General features: G+C 41.0%; 2 protein-coding genes across 12 annotated transcripts in view; one reads left to right on the top strand and one right to left on the bottom strand.

Annotated features, from left to right (window-relative positions):
- The window catches only part of HCFC2 (host cell factor C2), a 39,018-nt gene extending 23,202 nt beyond the window's left edge, over positions 1-15,816 (bottom strand). For 2 of the 3 annotated variants that reach the window (XM_032168847.2, XM_058425631.1), the window contains exons 1-4: positions 15,619-15,816; positions 14,019-14,167; positions 12,258-12,418; positions 803-1,011 (exon numbers count right to left, since the gene is read on the bottom strand). In XM_032168847.2, the coding sequence (XP_032024738.1) occupies positions 803-1,011; positions 12,258-12,418; positions 14,019-14,167; positions 15,619-15,781 (682 nt within the window). In that variant the 5' untranslated portion in view covers positions 15,782-15,816. Of the gene's footprint in view, positions 1-802; positions 1,012-12,257; positions 12,419-14,018; positions 14,168-15,122; positions 15,420-15,618 lie in introns of those variants that run through there. The other variant, XM_058425630.1, reaches the window with a different exon arrangement.
- Positions 15,817-15,904: 88 nt separating this feature from the next.
- The window catches only part of GLT8D2 (glycosyltransferase 8 domain containing 2), a 73,765-nt gene continuing 71,375 nt past the window's right edge, over positions 15,905-18,294 (top strand). For 4 of the 9 annotated variants that reach the window (XM_032168851.2, XM_058424715.1, XM_032168853.2 and 1 more), the window contains exon 1: positions 15,905-16,182. The gene's annotated coding sequence lies outside the window, so the exon portion shown is untranslated. Of the gene's footprint in view, positions 16,615-18,294 lie in introns of all 9 variants that reach the window. The other 5 variants (XM_032168852.2, XM_032168850.2, XM_058424718.1 and 2 more) reach the window with 4 other exon arrangements.

Genomic DNA, 18,294 nt, shown 5'->3' on the forward strand with positions numbered 1-18,294 from the left:
ATGTTTTCTTTTTGTCATTATTCCCTAAACAATATAGTATAACAACCATTTATATAGTATTTACATTGTATTAGGTGTTACAAGTAATCTCAAATGGAGATGATTTAAAGTATATGGGAGAATATGCAAATACTACACCATTTTATATCAGGGACTTGAGCATCCATAGATTTTGGTATCAGGGGAGGTCCTGAATAAATCCTCCACAGATACCAAGGGATGACTGTATTTGTAATAAATAAGTGTGCTTAGGGTGCCACCAATTGTGAATTAAGAACAATATTAGAGATTTTACCATTTTAAATAAGTACACTGGACAGAAGATAGTCAAAGGTGAGAGGCACACTACCCTTCAATCATTCATTCCTAGGATCCCTTTAGAGAGAACTATCTAAGGGTTTTTTACTGACCACGAGTAACATTGTTAATGCTACATTTCTTGTAGATAGGGTAACCATATAAAGTTATCATCCCCAACAGGACATTTTTCAGAGTGAAAAGGAGTATTGTACTATTGATAATTACACAAGACAATAAGCATAAACCAGAATTATCCCAGGTAAACCAGGACATACGGTAACCCAATTTACAGAACGCACAAGAGAGTTACTATCATAAACCAAACATTCATTTTTTCAATCTGATTTATCAGCAATCATTCATATCACACATAAGCTGTCAATGGGGCTACAAGTGCTGGTTACAAATCTAAGTACAACTCAATAAATACTGCAATCAATAATATTTTTCAAAGCATTTTTTAATTTGCCCTATTCCTGAGCCTGAAGCAAGTTAAACTTACCTAAGTCAAGCTGCCATAGGTCATCAAGGCGAGCACCACACATTCCACCAAAAACATACATTTTAGGACTTCCAGAATCTTTTTTGCAATATATAACAGCTGTGTGGGATTCTCTTGGAGAAGGCATAACCCCTTTAGTCACTGGAATGCTCCAACCCACAACACCAGAGCCATGCTGTAGCTCCAACTCATAAAAATCATTTAAATATCTAGGATATCATAGAAAAAATTAAAACATTCAGATAATATATACCCTTTATTTGCATTTTATTTCTATTTATAAAGATAAAATGTGCTTACTGTGAAAAGTTCATATAGTACAGAAAGGCATTAGGAGAGCAGAAACCCCAAATCTCATTCGTACAATACATACTTATCAAACACTACTATGTACCAGGCACTCTTCTGGGGCTCAGTAGTGAGCAGAAGAGATTAAAAATAATTCCTGTCATCATTTAGCCAACACTCTTATCAGTGACAACTTGCCAACTGTTGGTGTTAAAACATAGCTACAAATCCTCTGACAATCTTCCCATCAGGAAGTTGGGTCTATGTTCCCTTCCCTTGATTCTGGGCTGGTTTGTGACTGCTTTGATTAATAGGGTATGGTGAAAGCACACTATGTGACTTCTGAGGCTGGGTCACAGAAGGCCTAAACAGCTTAACTAGAACACTCACTCTTGGAATCCTGAACCACCATGTAAGAAGTTCAACTCCCATAAAACTACCATCTGGGTGGCCATATGCAGGTTTGTAGGGTGACAGAACCAGCTGAGTCTGTCCTTCAGCCATCGCAGTTGAGGCATCAGACATAGAAGTCACCCCTTCAAGCCTTCTCAGCTGAGGGCCCAGCCATCCCTCCTGTGGCCTATTTGAATTCCTGACCCACAGAATCCATGAACATAATCAAATGGTTATTATTCTGCATCATTAAATTTTGGGGCAGTTTACTGTATGGCACTAGATAACCAGAACAATCACTATTGAAAATATTTTGGTAAATATCCCTTAAGACACCTCTGTCTATGGATAAACACATATGGATAAATGAGGCATACTAAAAATGCTGCTTTGTAACTTTTAAAATTTTCACCATAATATCATAGCAATGTCCTACATAGCTTTTTAACTTTAGAAACTGGCACTAAGTTTCATGGATGTTTTGAAGTTTTGAGCAAAATGACTTTTGTAGAAATCTATTTCCTACAAAATTATTATTCAAGTGTAAGGGCAAAATTTATAACATTTCAGGACATATAAAACTTCAAAGTTTAGCTACATAATTGTTTTGGGGAAAATAATTCTAGGATGTTATCTAGGAAAAAGAAAAATAAATCTAAGAATACTTTGAATAGGCCTGGCGCGGTGACTCACGCCTGTAATCCCAGCATTTTGGGAGGCTGAGGCGGGTGGGACATGAAGTCAGGAGATTGAGACCATTCTAGCTAACACGGTGAAAGCCTGTCTCTACTAACAAAAATACAAAAAATTAGCCAGGTGTGGTGGTGGGCGCCTGTAGTCCCAGCTACTCGGGAGGCTGAGGTGGGAGAATGGCATGAACCCGGGAGGCAGAGCTTGCAGTGAGCCGAGATCGTGCCACTGCACTCCAGCCTGGGAGACAGAGCGAGACTCTATCTCAAAACAAAAATAAATACATAAATAAATAATAAAGAAATAATACTTTGAATAAGAGAAATGGTAGTAATTTATGGTTACATCTAAACTGATGTTCAAATCTGTGGTTATGAGAGCTAAATAACCACTAAGAAAAACTTACTACAAAGTTAATTTTTAATATTTAACATAACCTGGAATAAGATTCAAAAATATACGGAACATACAGAAAAAGGAGGTAGGCAAAAGAATGTTAAAAAAAAAGACAGTAATTTATTCCCAAGGATGACAGGATATTTTCATTGTAAATGTGTGCTAATTTCCAAGCAACTAAGGTATGCACAAAATTAGCACATATAATTCTCAAATCACTAGAGGGAAACAAAGAAAAATAATAAATAGGGAAAAAGTAAAGAAATAGGAAAAAAAAGCAAAGTATAGTATATAGAAAGCAGTTAATAAGATAGTTTAAAAAAAAAAAAAAAACAGGCCAGGGGCCAGGCGCAGCAGCTCATGCCCAATCTCAGCAGTTTGGGAGGCCGAGTCGGGCAGATCACCTGTCAGGAGTTCAAGACCAGCCTGGCCAACATGGTGAAACCCCGTCTCTACTAAAAATACAAAAAATTAGCTGGGCGTGGTGGTAGGTGTCTGTAATCCCAGCTACTTGGGAGTCTGAGGCAAGAGAATCACTTGAACCTGGGAGGTGGAGGTTGCAGTGAGCCGAGATCACATGGCTGTAGTCCAGCCTGGGTGACAGAGCGAGACTCCGTCTCAAAAAAAAAAACCAAGAACAAAAAACAAAAAACAAAAAAAAAACAGAAAAACCCCACCATAAACAATGTCAAAAGAAAAAAAGACAAACTTAAAAAGTTTAGTACACGTTGCAGAAAAAAAGGTCAAATTTTCCTAAAAATCCAGATAATGACTACTCACACAATAGACACAGATAAAAAGATATAAACTGACAGTTCACAGAACAGGAAATAAAAATTATATAAACATATATATATATACACACACACACACACACACACACAGATGTATAAACATGCACGTACACGAACACACATATACATATACATATACAAATGTTTTCCCTCATCACAACTTAAAAAAATCTGGCATAGGCAAGAAAAGGGAGGAAAGGTAACAAAGGAGAGTGGATGGAAAACACAAAATACAAGGGCAGAATAAAACTGCCCTATTATAAGACAAAATCTGATCAGGGTTAGTGGTGGGGGCAGGAACGCAGGGGAAACAAAATACAAAACACAAGGGCAGAATAAAACTGCCCTATTATAAGACAAAATCTGGTCAGGGTTGGTAGTGGGGGCAGGAATGCAGGGGAAACAAAATACAAGAACCCCAAATCTAAGTATAAGCTATGAAAATCAAGGATAATATTAAAACTATCTAAAACTAATGTGGCATAGGCTTAAACTGTTGAGAATGGACATCAGCCAGTATGCTATCCAGTTCATATTGGCTACCAGCCCAATTTACAAAAGATAAATCTAAAACAAAACGATGTACACAAGTTGAAAATTAGGTATACAAGAAACAAAACACAGATCCACAATCACAGTGGGAGACTTGAGCATGTCACTCAAAAGTTGATAAGACCTAGACTCACAAAATAAAAAAGTTTCGAACATTCATTTAAGAGAGCCAGGTGCAATGGCACATGTCTGTACTCCCAGCTACTCAGGAGGCTGAGGTGGGAAGAGTACTTGAGCCTGGGAGTTATCCAGCCTGAGCAACATAGCAAGAACACATCTCTAAAATCAATAATAATAAATACATAAAGCATTGATTTAATAGATAAAGAACCTTGTACACAGTGAAGAACTCATGGTCTTAATGAGCACCTCTGGAATCACAAAAATTGACTGTGAAATAGGCACAAGCACATCTTTATAGACCACATTTCCTGACCACAATATAATAAAACTAGATATTGGCAATAATAACAAAACTTTCCACTTGGAGATCTTTAAAAAATTGTAGCAAACTACTTTTAAAGAGAAAATAGAAATCAATGACAATAAAAGCAGTATGTATCAAACCCTATGGGATATGGCCAAAGATATAATCACAGGAAAATAACACTGAAAAAAATGAACTAATGAGCATTCAAATTATTAGAAGTTAGAAAAAGCATTCAAACTACTAGAAGTTTAAAAGACGCTGGGCGTGATGGCTCAAGCGGGTAATCCCAGCACCTTGGGAGACTGAGGTAGGAGGACTGCTTGAGGCCAGGAGTTCAAGACCAGCCTGGACAACATGGCAAGATCCTGTCTCAACAAAAAACTTAAAAATTTAGACAGGCATGGCTGCATGTGCCTTAGTCCTAGCTACTCAGAAGGCTGAGGTGGGAGTATAGCTTGAACCAAAGAGTTCAAGGCTGCAGTAAGTTATGATTGTGTCACCACCCTCTAGCCTGGGTGACAGAATGAGATCCTGTCTCTAAAAAAAAAGGTTAGGAACAAAAGTTGAAAAAAATGGAATAGAGTTAAAGAGTTAAAGAAAATAAACTAAAAAGAAAAACAGTCAATAAAACCAAAAAACGGCTCTTTGAAATAAATAAAATAACAAATCACTAGCAAGTCTGATTAGACAAAACTAACATTTAGGGATAAGAAAAGAGATATAAAAACAGATATAGAGATTTTAAAGATAGAGAGAATTGTCTTTATAACTAAAACATTTTTAAATAAATATATATTTTTTTATTTTTACAGACAGGGGCTCATTATATTGCCCAAGCTAGATTTAAATTCCTGGGTTCAGATGATCCTCCTGCCTCAGACGCCCAAGCAGCTGGGACTATAGGTGTGTACCATCACACCTGGCTGTCTTATAACTTTTAGAAATAAATTTAAAAATCTAGATAAATGGGTAACTTCTCAAAAAAAATTACCAAAAAATTACAAAACGTTGAAAACCTAAATAGAGCAATACTTACAGAAGAAATTGAAAAGGCAATCAAAGATCATATACCAATCCCAGGTAAATATGGAAAATTTCTACTAAATATTCAAGGAATTAAGTTATTTAAATATAATAAAAGATGGAGGGCTTTCCATGACCTCAGAACATAACCCTGATTATGTTTTCAAGGATAACATAATCCTGATACTCAAATCAGATTACAATAGCACCCTACTCCCCCAAATAAAGACAATACAGGCAAAATCACTAATAAATATAGGTATTATAAATAAATGTTAGAAATGTGATTCAGCAAAGAATTCTGTAACACAATAAAATGAGATTTAACTAGGAATAAAAAGGTGGCTCATATTTCAGAACCTCGATTAAAATAATTCACAAAATTCATGGATTAAAGGAGAGACACAGTAAGCTCCAAAATGAATTTAAACTATACATTATATACATTTCTTATTAAAAAGACAGAAATATATAAAATATACATTTCTTGTTAAAAAGAGAGAAAAATAAAACTAGTAAGCTGGAAATTTAAGAACATTTTGGCCAGGCATGGCGGCTCACGCCTGTAATCCCAACACTTTGGGAGGCCAAGTTGGGAGGATCACTTGAGCCCAAGAGTTCAAGACCAGTCTGGGCAACATGGAAAGACCTTGTCTCTATGAAAAAGAAAAAGAAAAAAAAAGTTTTAAAATTAGCTGGGCGTGATGGCATGCACCTGTAGTCCCAGCTAGCTACTCAAGAGGCTGAGGCAGGGGGACTGTCTGAGCCCAGGAGGTCGAGGGTGCAGAGAGCTGTGATCATGCCACTGTACTCCAGCCCCAGGTGACAGAGTGAGGCTCTGTCTCAAAAAGAAAAGAAAAGAAAATGTCTTTAATGTTATTAAAATCACATACCAACAACCTATAGCAAATGCCACAATTAATGATAGAAAGGTAAATATATTAATGAAACAGAATAGAGTCTAGAGCAGGAATCAACAAATGTTTCCTGTAAAGGGTCCGATAGTAAATATTTTAGGCTTCATAAGCCATAAAATCTATTGCAACTACTCAACTGTGCTGTTTCAACATGAAAGCTGCCAACAGCAATACAAAATGAATGGGGATGGCTATGTTCCAATAAAACTTTATTAATAAATAAAAGACAGCAGGCCACATTTGGCCCACAGGATATAGTTTGCAACCCCTGGTCTAGAAAGCCTAGAAAGACACATTTATACAAGAACTAAGATATGACAGAGATGGAATTTCAAATCAATAGAAAAAATGGCTTTTTTAATAAATGGTGTTGGGAAAATTGAAAATCAATTAGGAAAAGAAGTAAAAAGCCTCACACTAGTCACAAAAGCATATCACAAATGTATTAATATTCTAAACAGAAACAAAACTGTGAATTAACTAGAAGAAAATATAGAAAATTTATTTTTATAATTTTCCTGAAGGAGAGTCTTTCAAAGCAAGATTCAAAACCAGAAAGCCATAGAAGAAAATATTGTCAAACATGATGAAACTAAACAGAAAACCCTTTTTAAAAAAGGCAAAGTGGGCTGGGCATGGTGGCTCATGCTTGTAATCCCAGCACTTTGGGAGGCCGAGGCGGGAGGATCATGAGGTCAGGAGTTCGAGACCAGCCTGGTCAACAAAGTGAAACCCTGCCTCTACTAAAAATACAAAAATTAGCTGGGCATGGTGGTGGGAGCCTGCAATCCCAGCTACTCGGGAGGCTGAGGCAGGAGAATCGCTTGAACCCATGAGGCGGAGGCTGCAGTGAGCCGAAATCATGCCACTGCACTCCAGCCTGGGTGACACAGCTAGACTTCGTCTCAAAAAAAAAAAAAAAAAAAAAAAAAAAAAGGCAAAGAGAAGACTTAGAAAACATATTTGGAACATATAAAAATATATATATGTAAAGAACTTCTAAGAATCAACGATAATAAAAAAATTGAAATCTATTTAAATATTAGAAATAATAAATGAATTCAGCAAGGTCACAGGATACAAGATAAACAACAAAACCAATTGTGTTTCTATATACTAGCAATGAACAATCCAGAAATGAAATTAAGAAACCAAATCGGCCGGGTGCGGTGGCTCACGCCTGTAATCCCAGCACTTTGGGAGGCCGAGGTGGGCAGATCATGAGGTCAGGAGATCGAGACCATCCTGGCTAACATGGTGAAACCCAGTCTCTACTAAAAATACAAAAAAAATTAGCTGGGCATGGTGGCGGGCACCTATAGTCCCAGCTACTCGGGAGGCTGAGGCAGGAGAATGGGGTGAACCCAGGAGGCAGAGCTTGCAGTGAGCTGAGATCGTGCCACTGCACTCCAGCCTGGGTGACAGAGCGAGACTCCATCTCAAAAAAAAAAAAAAAAAAAGAAACCAAATCGATTCATAATATCATTAAAAAGAATAAAAAACTTAGGAATATATTTATCAAAATTAGAGCAACACATACATTGAAAACTACAAAATATTGCTGAGAGAAAATTTAAAAGATTTAAATAAATGGAGAAACATCCCATGTTCATGAATTGGCAGACCCAATATTATTAAGATGGTGATTCTCCTCAAACTGATATATAATCAATGAAATCCCTATCAAAATCCCAGTAAGCCTTTTTGCACAAATTTTACTTTTTTTTTTTTTTTTTTTTTTTTTGAGACAGAGTCTTGTTCTGTTGCCCTGGCTGGAATGCACTGATGTAAACATGGCTCACTGTAGTCCTGGCCTCCTGTGCTCAAGCAATCCTCTTGCTCTGGCCTCCCATGTAGATGGGACCACAGGCACATACCACTACACCCAGCTAATTTTCTAACGTTTTGCAGAGAGACAGGGTCTTGCCATGTTGCCCAGGCTGGTCTCAAACTTCTGGGTCAAGTGATCCGCTGGCCTCAGCCTCCCAAAGTACTGGGATTACGGGCGTGAGCCACTATGCCTGGCCAAATCACATTTCTGATTAAAAAATAAAATAAAACATAAAACTTATATCCAGAATATATAAAGAATTGTTACAACTCAATAATAAGAAAACTAACAATTTCAAAACGGACACAATATTTGAATAGAAATTTCACCAAAGATATATGAATGGCTAAAAAGCACATGAAAAGATGTCCAACACTATTAGTCATTAGAGAAATGCAAATTAAAACCACAATGAGATACTACTTTACTCCCACTAGGATGGCGACAATAAAAAAGACAGACAATAATGCGTATTAGCCAAGGTGAAGAAAGTAAAACCCTTATATATTGCTGGTGGGAATGTAAAATAGTGTAGTCAGTTTGGAAAACAATTTGGTAGAATTTCTTAAGAAGTTAAACAGGTTGAGGTGGGAGGATCACTTGTGCCTGGGAGGTGGAGGCTCCAGTGAGCTGACATTGTGCCATTGCACTCCAGCCTGGGTAACAGAGTGAGACCCTTTCTCAAAAAAAAAGAAAAGAAAAGAAAATAGATAGGTCTGTGTGGAGGATCGTATTAATGTGTTCCCAACTCTTCTTTCCCAGTAGGCACAGTATATATCCTTAGACCACTGACTCTGGCCTTGGCCATATGGCTGGTTTGACCAATGGAATGTGACCAGAAATGAATGTGTGCTTTGAACACAGGCTTTAAAAAGCATTGTATGTAATTGTATGCACTTACTGGCCCTCTGAAGTAGAATACCCTTGAGAAGCCTGCCCCATTACAAACAATAACCTAACAAAAGCTAATACATGAAAAAGGGCACATGAAAAGTGTTACATGAAAAAGGTTCCAAAAGATGTACATCAAATTGAATTGTGTGTATTTGCCTATGTTGGGGAATAGTGCTGTTGAAAGAACACTGTACACTTTCTGATTTCTTGACCTTTTACCAGTGTTATTTTAAAAACCTGTTTAATGGAAAAATTTTTTAAAAAGACATGTGTTAAAAGTATTAGCCGGGCATGGTGGCTCACGCCTGTAATCCCAGCACTTTGGTAGGCTGAGGCAGGTGGATTATGAAGTCAGGAGATCAAGACCATCTTGGCTAACACGGTGAAACTCCATCTCTACTAAAAAACACAAAAAAATTAGCCAGGTGTGTTGGCAGACGCCTTGTAGTCCCAGCTACTCAGGAGGCTGAGGCAGGAGAATGGCGTGAACCTGAGAGGCAGAGCTTGCAGTGAGCTGAGATCATGCCATTGTACTCCGGCCTGGGCGACAGAGCAAGACTCTGTCTCAAAAAAAAAAAAAAAAAAAAAGTAAAAGTATCTGGATTACTGTAGTGGGATAAATTTTTTCCTTTTCTGTAGTTTCCAAATTTTCCATGATATTTTAGTACTTCTATATTTTAAAAAAGTTTGGAAAAAAAGTTAAGATCCTACCATCAATCTAATGCAGGTAAAAAGACATTATAATGGTTGATAACTCTACCGTATTATATGCTATGGCAACCTGAAAGTGCTTTGAAAATTATACCAATGATCTTATTTCACTATCACAATGACACTGTAAAACAGGTATTTAATCACTCCCATTTCACAGTGAAGGAAACAGGCTTAGATTATTTGCTCTAAAGGACACACATGATAAGCCCTGAATCAGAAAACAGCCCTTTGGACTCTAAATCTCCAAAGCTTGAGTGCTAGAATGATAATGTGATCAAAACACTATGTGAATATTATTCGGGCTTAAAAAGAAAAAAATATTGCAGCCATAAAGAACAATGAGTTCGGCCGGGTGCAGTGGCTCAAGCCTGTAATCTCAGCACTTTGGGGGGCCGAGGCAGGCAGATCACGAAGTCAGGAGATCAAGACCATCCTGGCTAACGCGGTGAAACCCCATGTTAGTCTCTATTAAAAATACAAAAAATTAGCAGGGCGTGGTGGTGGGCGCCTGTATTCCCAGCTACTCGGGTGGCTGAGGCAGGAGAATGGCGTGAACCCGGGAGGCGGAGCTTGCAGTGAGCCGAGATAGCGCTACTGCACTCCAGCCTGGGAGACAGAGCGGGACTCTGTCTCAAAAAAAAGAGTTCATGTCCTTTGCAGGGACATGGATGAAGCTGGAAACCATCATTCTCAGCAAACTAAACTAACACAGAAACAGAAAGCCAAACACTGCATGTTCTCACTCATAAGAGGGAGCTGAACAATGAGAAAACATGGACAAAAGGAAGGGAACATCACACACCAGGGCATATCGGGGGTTGCAGGGCAAGGGGAGGGAGAGCATTAGGACAAATACCTAATGCATGGGGGGCTTAAAACCTAGATGATGGGTTGATAGGTGCAGCAAACCACCATGGCACATGTATACCTATGTAACAAATCTGCACATTCTGCACATGCACCCCAGAACTTAAAGTAAAATAAAAATAAAAAATAAAAAAAGAAAGAAAAAAATATACTACCATTTGCCACAGCATGGATGGAGCAGCAGGACATTATGCTAAGTGAAATAAGACAGACACAAAGAACAATATTGCATGATCTCATATGTGAAATCTTTTTTTTTTTTTTTTAACAAAAAAGGTAAAACATACAGAAATAGAGAATAAAACAGTAGTTACCAGGGTCAGGGTGACAGGAAGGGAAGGAAATGGGGAAATGTAGGTCAAAAGATACAAAGTAGCAAATACCTAGGATAAACAAATTGACAGATCTAATGTACAACTTGAGGACTACAGTTAATAATAATGCATTGTATTCAGGATTTTTTGTTTGTTTGTTTTTGAGATAGGGTCTAACTCTGTCATCCAGGCTGGAGTGCAACGGCATGATCTCGGCTCACTGCAACCTCCACCTCCCAGCCTCAAGAAATCCTCCCACCTCAGCCTCAGCTGTGACCACAGGCTCGTGCCAGCATGCCCAGCTAATTTTTTGTATTTTTGGTAGAGATGGGGTTTTGCCATGTTGCCCAGGCTGATCTCGAACTGCTGGGCTCAAGCGATCCACCCACCTCGGCTTCCCAAAGTGCTGGGATTATAGGCATGAGCCACAACGCCCGGTGGTGACTACAGCTGCTCATGCCCCAGGCAGAAAAAAATGGGTAACTACATGAAATGATGGATATATTACCACTATAGTAACCATTTTAACATATATACAAAATATCTATCTTATACCATCATGTTATATACCTTAAATTTACACAAATAAAATTTATTAAAAAAAAACTATATGGAAAAGTATAATTCCCCAAAGGAAAGAGGAATTCTTGGCAGACAAAACCAGCATTAGCTATAATAGGGGTCAACAATGTAGATAGCCCCATTACTTACAATCTGTGCCAGCAAACTACACCCTGTGGACCAAACCTGCCTACGAGCTATTTCATAAAGGCTTATTGGAACTCAACACACAAACAAACAAACAAAACACGATGTGAAAAGAAAAGAGGTAGTGAATTAATTCTGTTTGGGAAAAAGGAGGAAAGAATTGATTGTAAAAGTATATGCTAGTGTGAACTACTCTAACAGCTTCCTGTATAAAACATGGAAATGATAGCTTTCATTTTAAAGTCAGAGTTTTATTGCCAAATTCCCAGAGAAATCTAATTTTAAAATAACCATCTGTTACTTTTCATTATCACTTATGAGGTAGCTAAAATGCATTATGGCTCAATATATACAAATATATTGATACAAGCAGTTACATTAATATTAATTTAATAAGATGATTTCTCATTAGAAAGACACAGTTTTTTTTTTTAGCTCCAATGCTTTCTGAAGAAAAGACACAGTTTTGAAAACAAATATGCTCCAGGGACTAAGGAAAACACAAACACACACAAATCTGTCCACTGTTAGGTTGAAATGCAAAAAGCTAAGCATCATCCCTTTTAAAAATTAAAGACGGAAAAAATAAAATGTTCCTACTCTAAATCACAAAATAAGCATTTGGTCTGAAAGGGTCAGCATACCTGGGAACATTATTGTTTGAATCTTCGCTTTCGTTTGCCAGGCCACCAAACAAATAGCATTTGTTACCATATAAAGAGAAGCTATGTCCAAGCCGAGGACAAGGAGGTAAACCAGAAGGAGGGGGATGGGGTTTCACTTTTTTCCATAACCAACGACTTGCCTAAAAAAAAAAGGGCAAAAATACAGTCAGACAAAATCAAGAAAGCACTCCTATATTGTCCGTAGTGCAACATCATATCAATACATTTTAATCCAAATCCCATCAGAAGGTACTAAAAAACTACTTTTGGGACAAATGACAAATAACCAGCTAACTTCTGGAGTTAAAATATATGTTCCAGTAGACATTCAAGTTACTCTTCCATATTCACAGATTTCCATGGCAAACTAGCATATAATAATAAACACTAACAGTTCTAAAGTATTTTCCAAATGAAAAATAAAGTATTATACATAGCTTCAAGATTAAATGTAATTTATATATTCTTACTTTCTGAAATAAGGTAATCCATGAATGGTAAATATTTTAACCTTTTAAAGGTAAACATAAAGCTCATTTAACACATCAAATTCCAAAACTTATTCTCTGGCCATGGATGTTTTCTTTAGCTGAAATTATTTTTGCAATGAGTTGCTTGTAAATAGGTATAACCACTCACATCTGCCAATTAGCAGATACCCGCATGATCACCGCCCTAGGGATATGGCACAGATCAGGAAGAAAAGTCAACAAGGGCTATGAGTCTGGTTTAATAAGACTCCAATTTAGAAAGGTTATGGGAAACTGTTACTCCTCTTTTGTATGTATTGTCAAGGTGAGGGGTGTAGTAAATATTAGTATGAGGCTAACGATTTCTAAAACACTAAAGCAGTGGTTTTCAAAGTATAGCCTAGGGGCCGGGCACGGCGATTTTCCAAATGTGGAAAGTTTTATTCAAAGTTGTGAATCTGTCAGTTGACACCAATGCCAACTATCCCTCTGTGAGTCCTGCAGTACTTAATACTTAAGAACTTGCGGCACAGCACGGTGGCTCACGTCAGTAATCCCAGCACTTTGGGAGGCCAAGGCGGGTAGATCACCCGAGGTCAGGAGTTCAAGACCAGCCTGGCCAACATGGTGAAAACCCGTCTCTACTAAAAATACAAAAATTAGCTGGGCGTGGTGGCGCGTGCCTGTAGTCACAGCTACTCAAGAGGCTGAGGCAGGAGAATTGCTTGAACCCAGGAGATGGAGGTTGCAGTGAGCTGAGATCGCACGGCTGCAGTCCAGCCTGGGTGCCAGAGCAAGACTCCGTCTCAAAACAAACAAAAAAAAGTATACTCTAGAAACCAGGAGCATCAGCAGCTGGGAACTTGGTAGAAATGCAAATGCTCATGGCCTTCTACTGACTCAGAAACTCTCTGGGTAGGACCCAGCAATCTGTGTTTTCACAGGTTCTCCAGATGCTCCTGTTGCAGGCTAAAGTTTCTACTGCACTAAGATACAAAAACCTAAATATATAACATGTACAAATGATGCTACGTAACAGATATCTTGATGTTATAAATGTTGCACTGAGTATGGGAAAAAGACTTGCCAGGAAACTTTGGCTTTTAAGTGAAGTGGAAACATTTTCTATAAAGCATAAAATGTGAAGTTTACATTACTTGAATAATATTAAAATGTGTTAAACAGTGTTAGTAATGTTGCAATCTTTTTAAAAATTATGAACAATATCATTATTAAAGCCTCAGAATGAAACAATATTAAATACACTTACTTGTAACTCATATAACTCATTGCTATATCTTCCATATTCAACCATTCCCCCAAATACTAATATTCTGGTACCATCACAGACAAATCCATGGGCAGCACAGCCTGGAGGGATATCTCCTCTAACAGCTGGCAGAAACCACTGATTCGTAGCTAGTTGCCAAAATAAAATTAAAACTGATTATAACAAACAACGGTTATCATATACTATCAGCAAGTACTTTATATATATCATCAATATCAGTGGGTCTCAACTGGGGATGATTCTGCCCCCCAGAAGACATTTGGTAATGTCTGGTGACATTTTTAGTTGTCACAACTGGAGGGGGCTGTTACTGGCATCTAGTAGGTAGAGGCAGGGATGCTGTCAAACATCTTACAATGTACAGGGCAATACAGGGCAGCTTCCCCCGACCTCGACAAAGAATTACCTGGCCCAAAAGGTCGAGAGTGCTGCTGTTGAAAAACCCTGATCTGTATCATTTAATTCTTACAAAACGCCCTGCTGGGTGAGTATAAAAATCTCCATTTTACAACTGAAAATTGTGAGGCTTAAAAAGGTTTAGTAACTTTAGCGCTGATCCTGGGCAACTGGCAGAGCAAGATTCAAATCAGGTCTAATTTGTTCCAAAGCCAGGGATTTTACACTAAGACCAAACTGTCAGTAACTTTTTACCTTCATATGCTGGAGCGCTGGGAGGAGAAGAGGGTGAAAAAAATAAAATTTCTCAGACTCCACTATTTTGTTAACCTTCAAATTATTCCTGTGATTAAGTTGTTTGGTCAAAGAAAAGTTATCGGTCATGAAGTAGACCCAAAATTCCACCACTGTCTTTACACCAAAAAGATTTCTTGTGACAGCCTGAGCATTTACAAGGGGGAAAAAAAATTAAATTCCAGTCTCCTTTCTATTCCACAGAGGTCCTCAAAGATAGGGGCTCCCTGCCCAGGGGCTCGTGTGATCTGCAGTGGTGCTCAAGTTATGACAGTCCTCTTTCCGAGGGCCAGTCCAGAAGGGCGCCCACACCGAGTATGCAGAACACAAGGCCGCCTCACCACGTCCCCGCCGGTTTAGAGCGCGGCCCACGGAGGGGCTCTTGACCGTTACCTGCCAAACACCGGGTTGTATTTGAGGCGAGAGTGCCAGAAGGCCTCTCGTTTTCCCTCCTCACCCCTAGATGGTCTTCCTCCTAAGGAAGGCAGGCAGGCAAAGACGGAAAAGGCCCTAAGGAACTTTGATTTGGAGTGGGTTTTGTTTTTTGACAGGGGCGAGATTTCGGGGAGTGGTCCAGGCGGTTGGACACGGTCTTCTGTCGCCTGCGTCCGCCTGTCGGGCTGGGGTGGGGGCGTCCGGGACCCCCCGCCTGAAGGCCGGTGCGCCCCGCTCGTGGTCCGTTGCGCCGCGCGGGCCCCGGAGATCCAGAGCTGCCGTCCGGGACAGAGCTGCGGGACCCGGGCCGCCCGGCTGAGCAGCGCTCCCCGCCGCCCGCCCAAGGAAGCAGTGACCGGGCGGTGACAGCTGTCAGGGCCGCGGCCGCCGCCTCGCCTCCCCTCCCCCTCCGCGGCTCCAGCAGGCGGGGCCGACGAGCCGCCGCCGCGCCTACCCGTGTTGTAGACGTGCAGCTCATCCGCGATGCCCTCATTTCCCCCTCCAAAGATGATCATCAGCTCCCGGATGGCCACCGCTCGGTGTCCGTGCCGGGCGCGGGGGACCGGCCCCGTGAAGGAAGAAACTCGCCTCCAGTTGAGGAGGCTGGGAGCCGCCATCTTCCCAACCCCCGCCCCTCTGCCCACAATGCACCGCTCCCGCCTCAACCCGCTGCTCCCTGGGGAGGGCGGGGACCCGCCTCCAGCTGTGCTGGGGTCACGTGGCCGCGGGCGCCGGGGGCCAGGCTGGAGGCCCGCGGGCAGTGGAGAGACGTTGGGGAAGGGGGGTCCTGACAGGGGCGCCCCGCCCCCATCCCAGGCGACGTGGCCAGCGGCCACTCGGGGCAACGCACCTAAGGATGGAAGGACGCTTCCCACTGACCACGTCTCCCATCCCCACCCAGAGCCTCCCGTTCGGTATTTTGGGGAGAAGGCACAGCATCTTCCTTTACGTCCACTTTAATTGAGCATCTAGGATATGTGGGCGAGGCAGTCTCACAAGCAACGTGAGAGAAGCTCAGGTAGAGGTGCGAAGAGCTGGGAGCGCAGGGCGGGGACCTCGCAAGGGAGGGTGCGGGTGGGAGCCTGCGTCGCGAGCCCCCGCCACGGCCGCTGCTCCCGTGCGTGGCTGGGACCTGGGCAGGGAAGGTCGCTACCAAAGCCTGCCAGGCGAACCGAAGGCAGCTTTGTGGGGAGCCATGACAGGAAGCTTGGGAACCGTGAGCCACAAGAGGTGTTTTTGGTTTGTTTGGCTTAAGCAGAGGAGAGATGGTTTGTAGGTTTCTGTTTCATTGCTAGCTAACAAGTGAGGGCTGTCCACAGCCTGGCATGCCCTAAGTGCCTCATGTGTATTAACTCATGTAAACCATCCAACAATCCAGTGAGGTGGCTCCTGGATTATCTCCAGGTTATCTCCCTTTCATGGGTGGGGAAATGAGGCACAGTGCAGTAAAGTAATTTTCTGATGGACACAAAGGAGAGGTGTTGAAAAAAAGACTGGGGCCAGAATTCAAACACAGGGCTTCTGATTCCAGAACCCCCAAGCCCTTAAATCATATACCATACTGCCTCTGATAGAAGTCATATCCAACCATTATACCATACTGCCTCTGATAGCAGTCATATCCAACCATTATACCATACTGCCTCTGATAGCAGTCATACGCAACTCTTTATTTTTATTTATTTATTTTAGATAGGGTTCTGGCTCTGTTGCCGGAATGCAGTGGTGCGATCAGAGCTCACTGCAAGCTCGAGCTCCTGGGCTCCAGCGATCCTCCTGCCTCGGCCTCCCAAAGTGCTGGAACTACAGGCATGAGCCACCGCACCCAGCCAATGCAACGCTTAATAAGGCCTAACTGCCCTGTGATTTGGTCCTACACATAATCATACAAGTCCATTAGGAATAAAATTGCTCTGCATATGGGATTCATGCCAAATGAGTAGATTTTAGCTGCTCTTGCCACAGAAACACAAAAAGGGTTGGTGGTAACTATATGAGATGATGGATATGTTAATATGCTTCACTATAGTAACCTTGTGACTGTCTGTATCAGCTGTCCCCAGCCTTTATGGCACTAGGGACCGGTTTCATGGAAGACAATTTTTCCACGGACTTCGCAGGGGAGTGGGTGGTATGGACTTGGCAGGGTGATGGGGGCTATGGTTTCGGCATGAAACTGTTCCACCTCAGATCATCAGGCATAAGGTTCTCATAGGGAGTACACAATTTAGATCCCTCCTATGGGCAGTTCACAGTAGCGTTCGAGCTCCTATGAGAATCTAACGCGCAGCTGATCTGATAGGAGGGGGAGCTCAGGAGGTCATGGGGGTTCCGAACAGGCCGAGGACTGGTTGCTGAGGACTGGGGACCTCTGGTCTATATGATATCATAACTTCATATTGTATATCTTAAATATCAACAATACAAATTATTTTTTAAAATTTTAATTGAAAAAGGACTGGGCATGGTGACTCACACCTGTAATCCCAGCACTTTTGGAGGCTGAGACAGGAGGATCCACTGATCCCAGGAGTTTGAGACCAGCCTGGTCAAGATGGTGAGATCCCATCTCTATTTTTATTAAAGAAAGATAAATAAGAGATACAAGTCCAGTGGAAGAAAAAATTGAAAGCAATTTAAATCCCTACCTCAGATTCTCAAGAGGTACTGAAAGGAGAACACAGACACTGTATGGTAAATTTCCTAAAACTCTTTTTTCCTCTTCTTTTACCATTTTCAATTTCTCTTATATGCTTCATTTACCCAACTCCCCTAAACCTCAGCATGCTTCTCCACCTTCTCATCTATCTAAGCTTCTTTTTGAGAGATAAATCTCTACCTTTTAAAAAGGAATTCTCAGGCCAGGCACGGTGGCTCACACCTGTAATCCCAGCACTTTAAGAGGCCAAGGAGGGCAGATCACCTGAGGGCCGGAGTTCGAGACCAGCCTGGCCAACATGGTGAAACCCCATATCTACCAAAAATACAAAAATTAGCCGGGCGTGGTGGTGCATGCCTGTAATCCCAGCTACTTGGGAGGCTGAGGTAGGAGAATCGCTTGAACCTGACAGGCAGAGGTTGCAGTGAGCCAAGATGGTGCCATTGCACTCCAGCCTGGGCAACAAGAGCA

This window comes from Hylobates moloch, unplaced genomic scaffold, assembly GCF_009828535.3.
Source record: "Hylobates moloch isolate HMO894 unplaced genomic scaffold, HMol_V3 SCAFFOLD_12, whole genome shotgun sequence".
NCBI lineage: Eukaryota > Metazoa > Chordata > Mammalia > Primates > Hylobatidae > Hylobates > Hylobates moloch.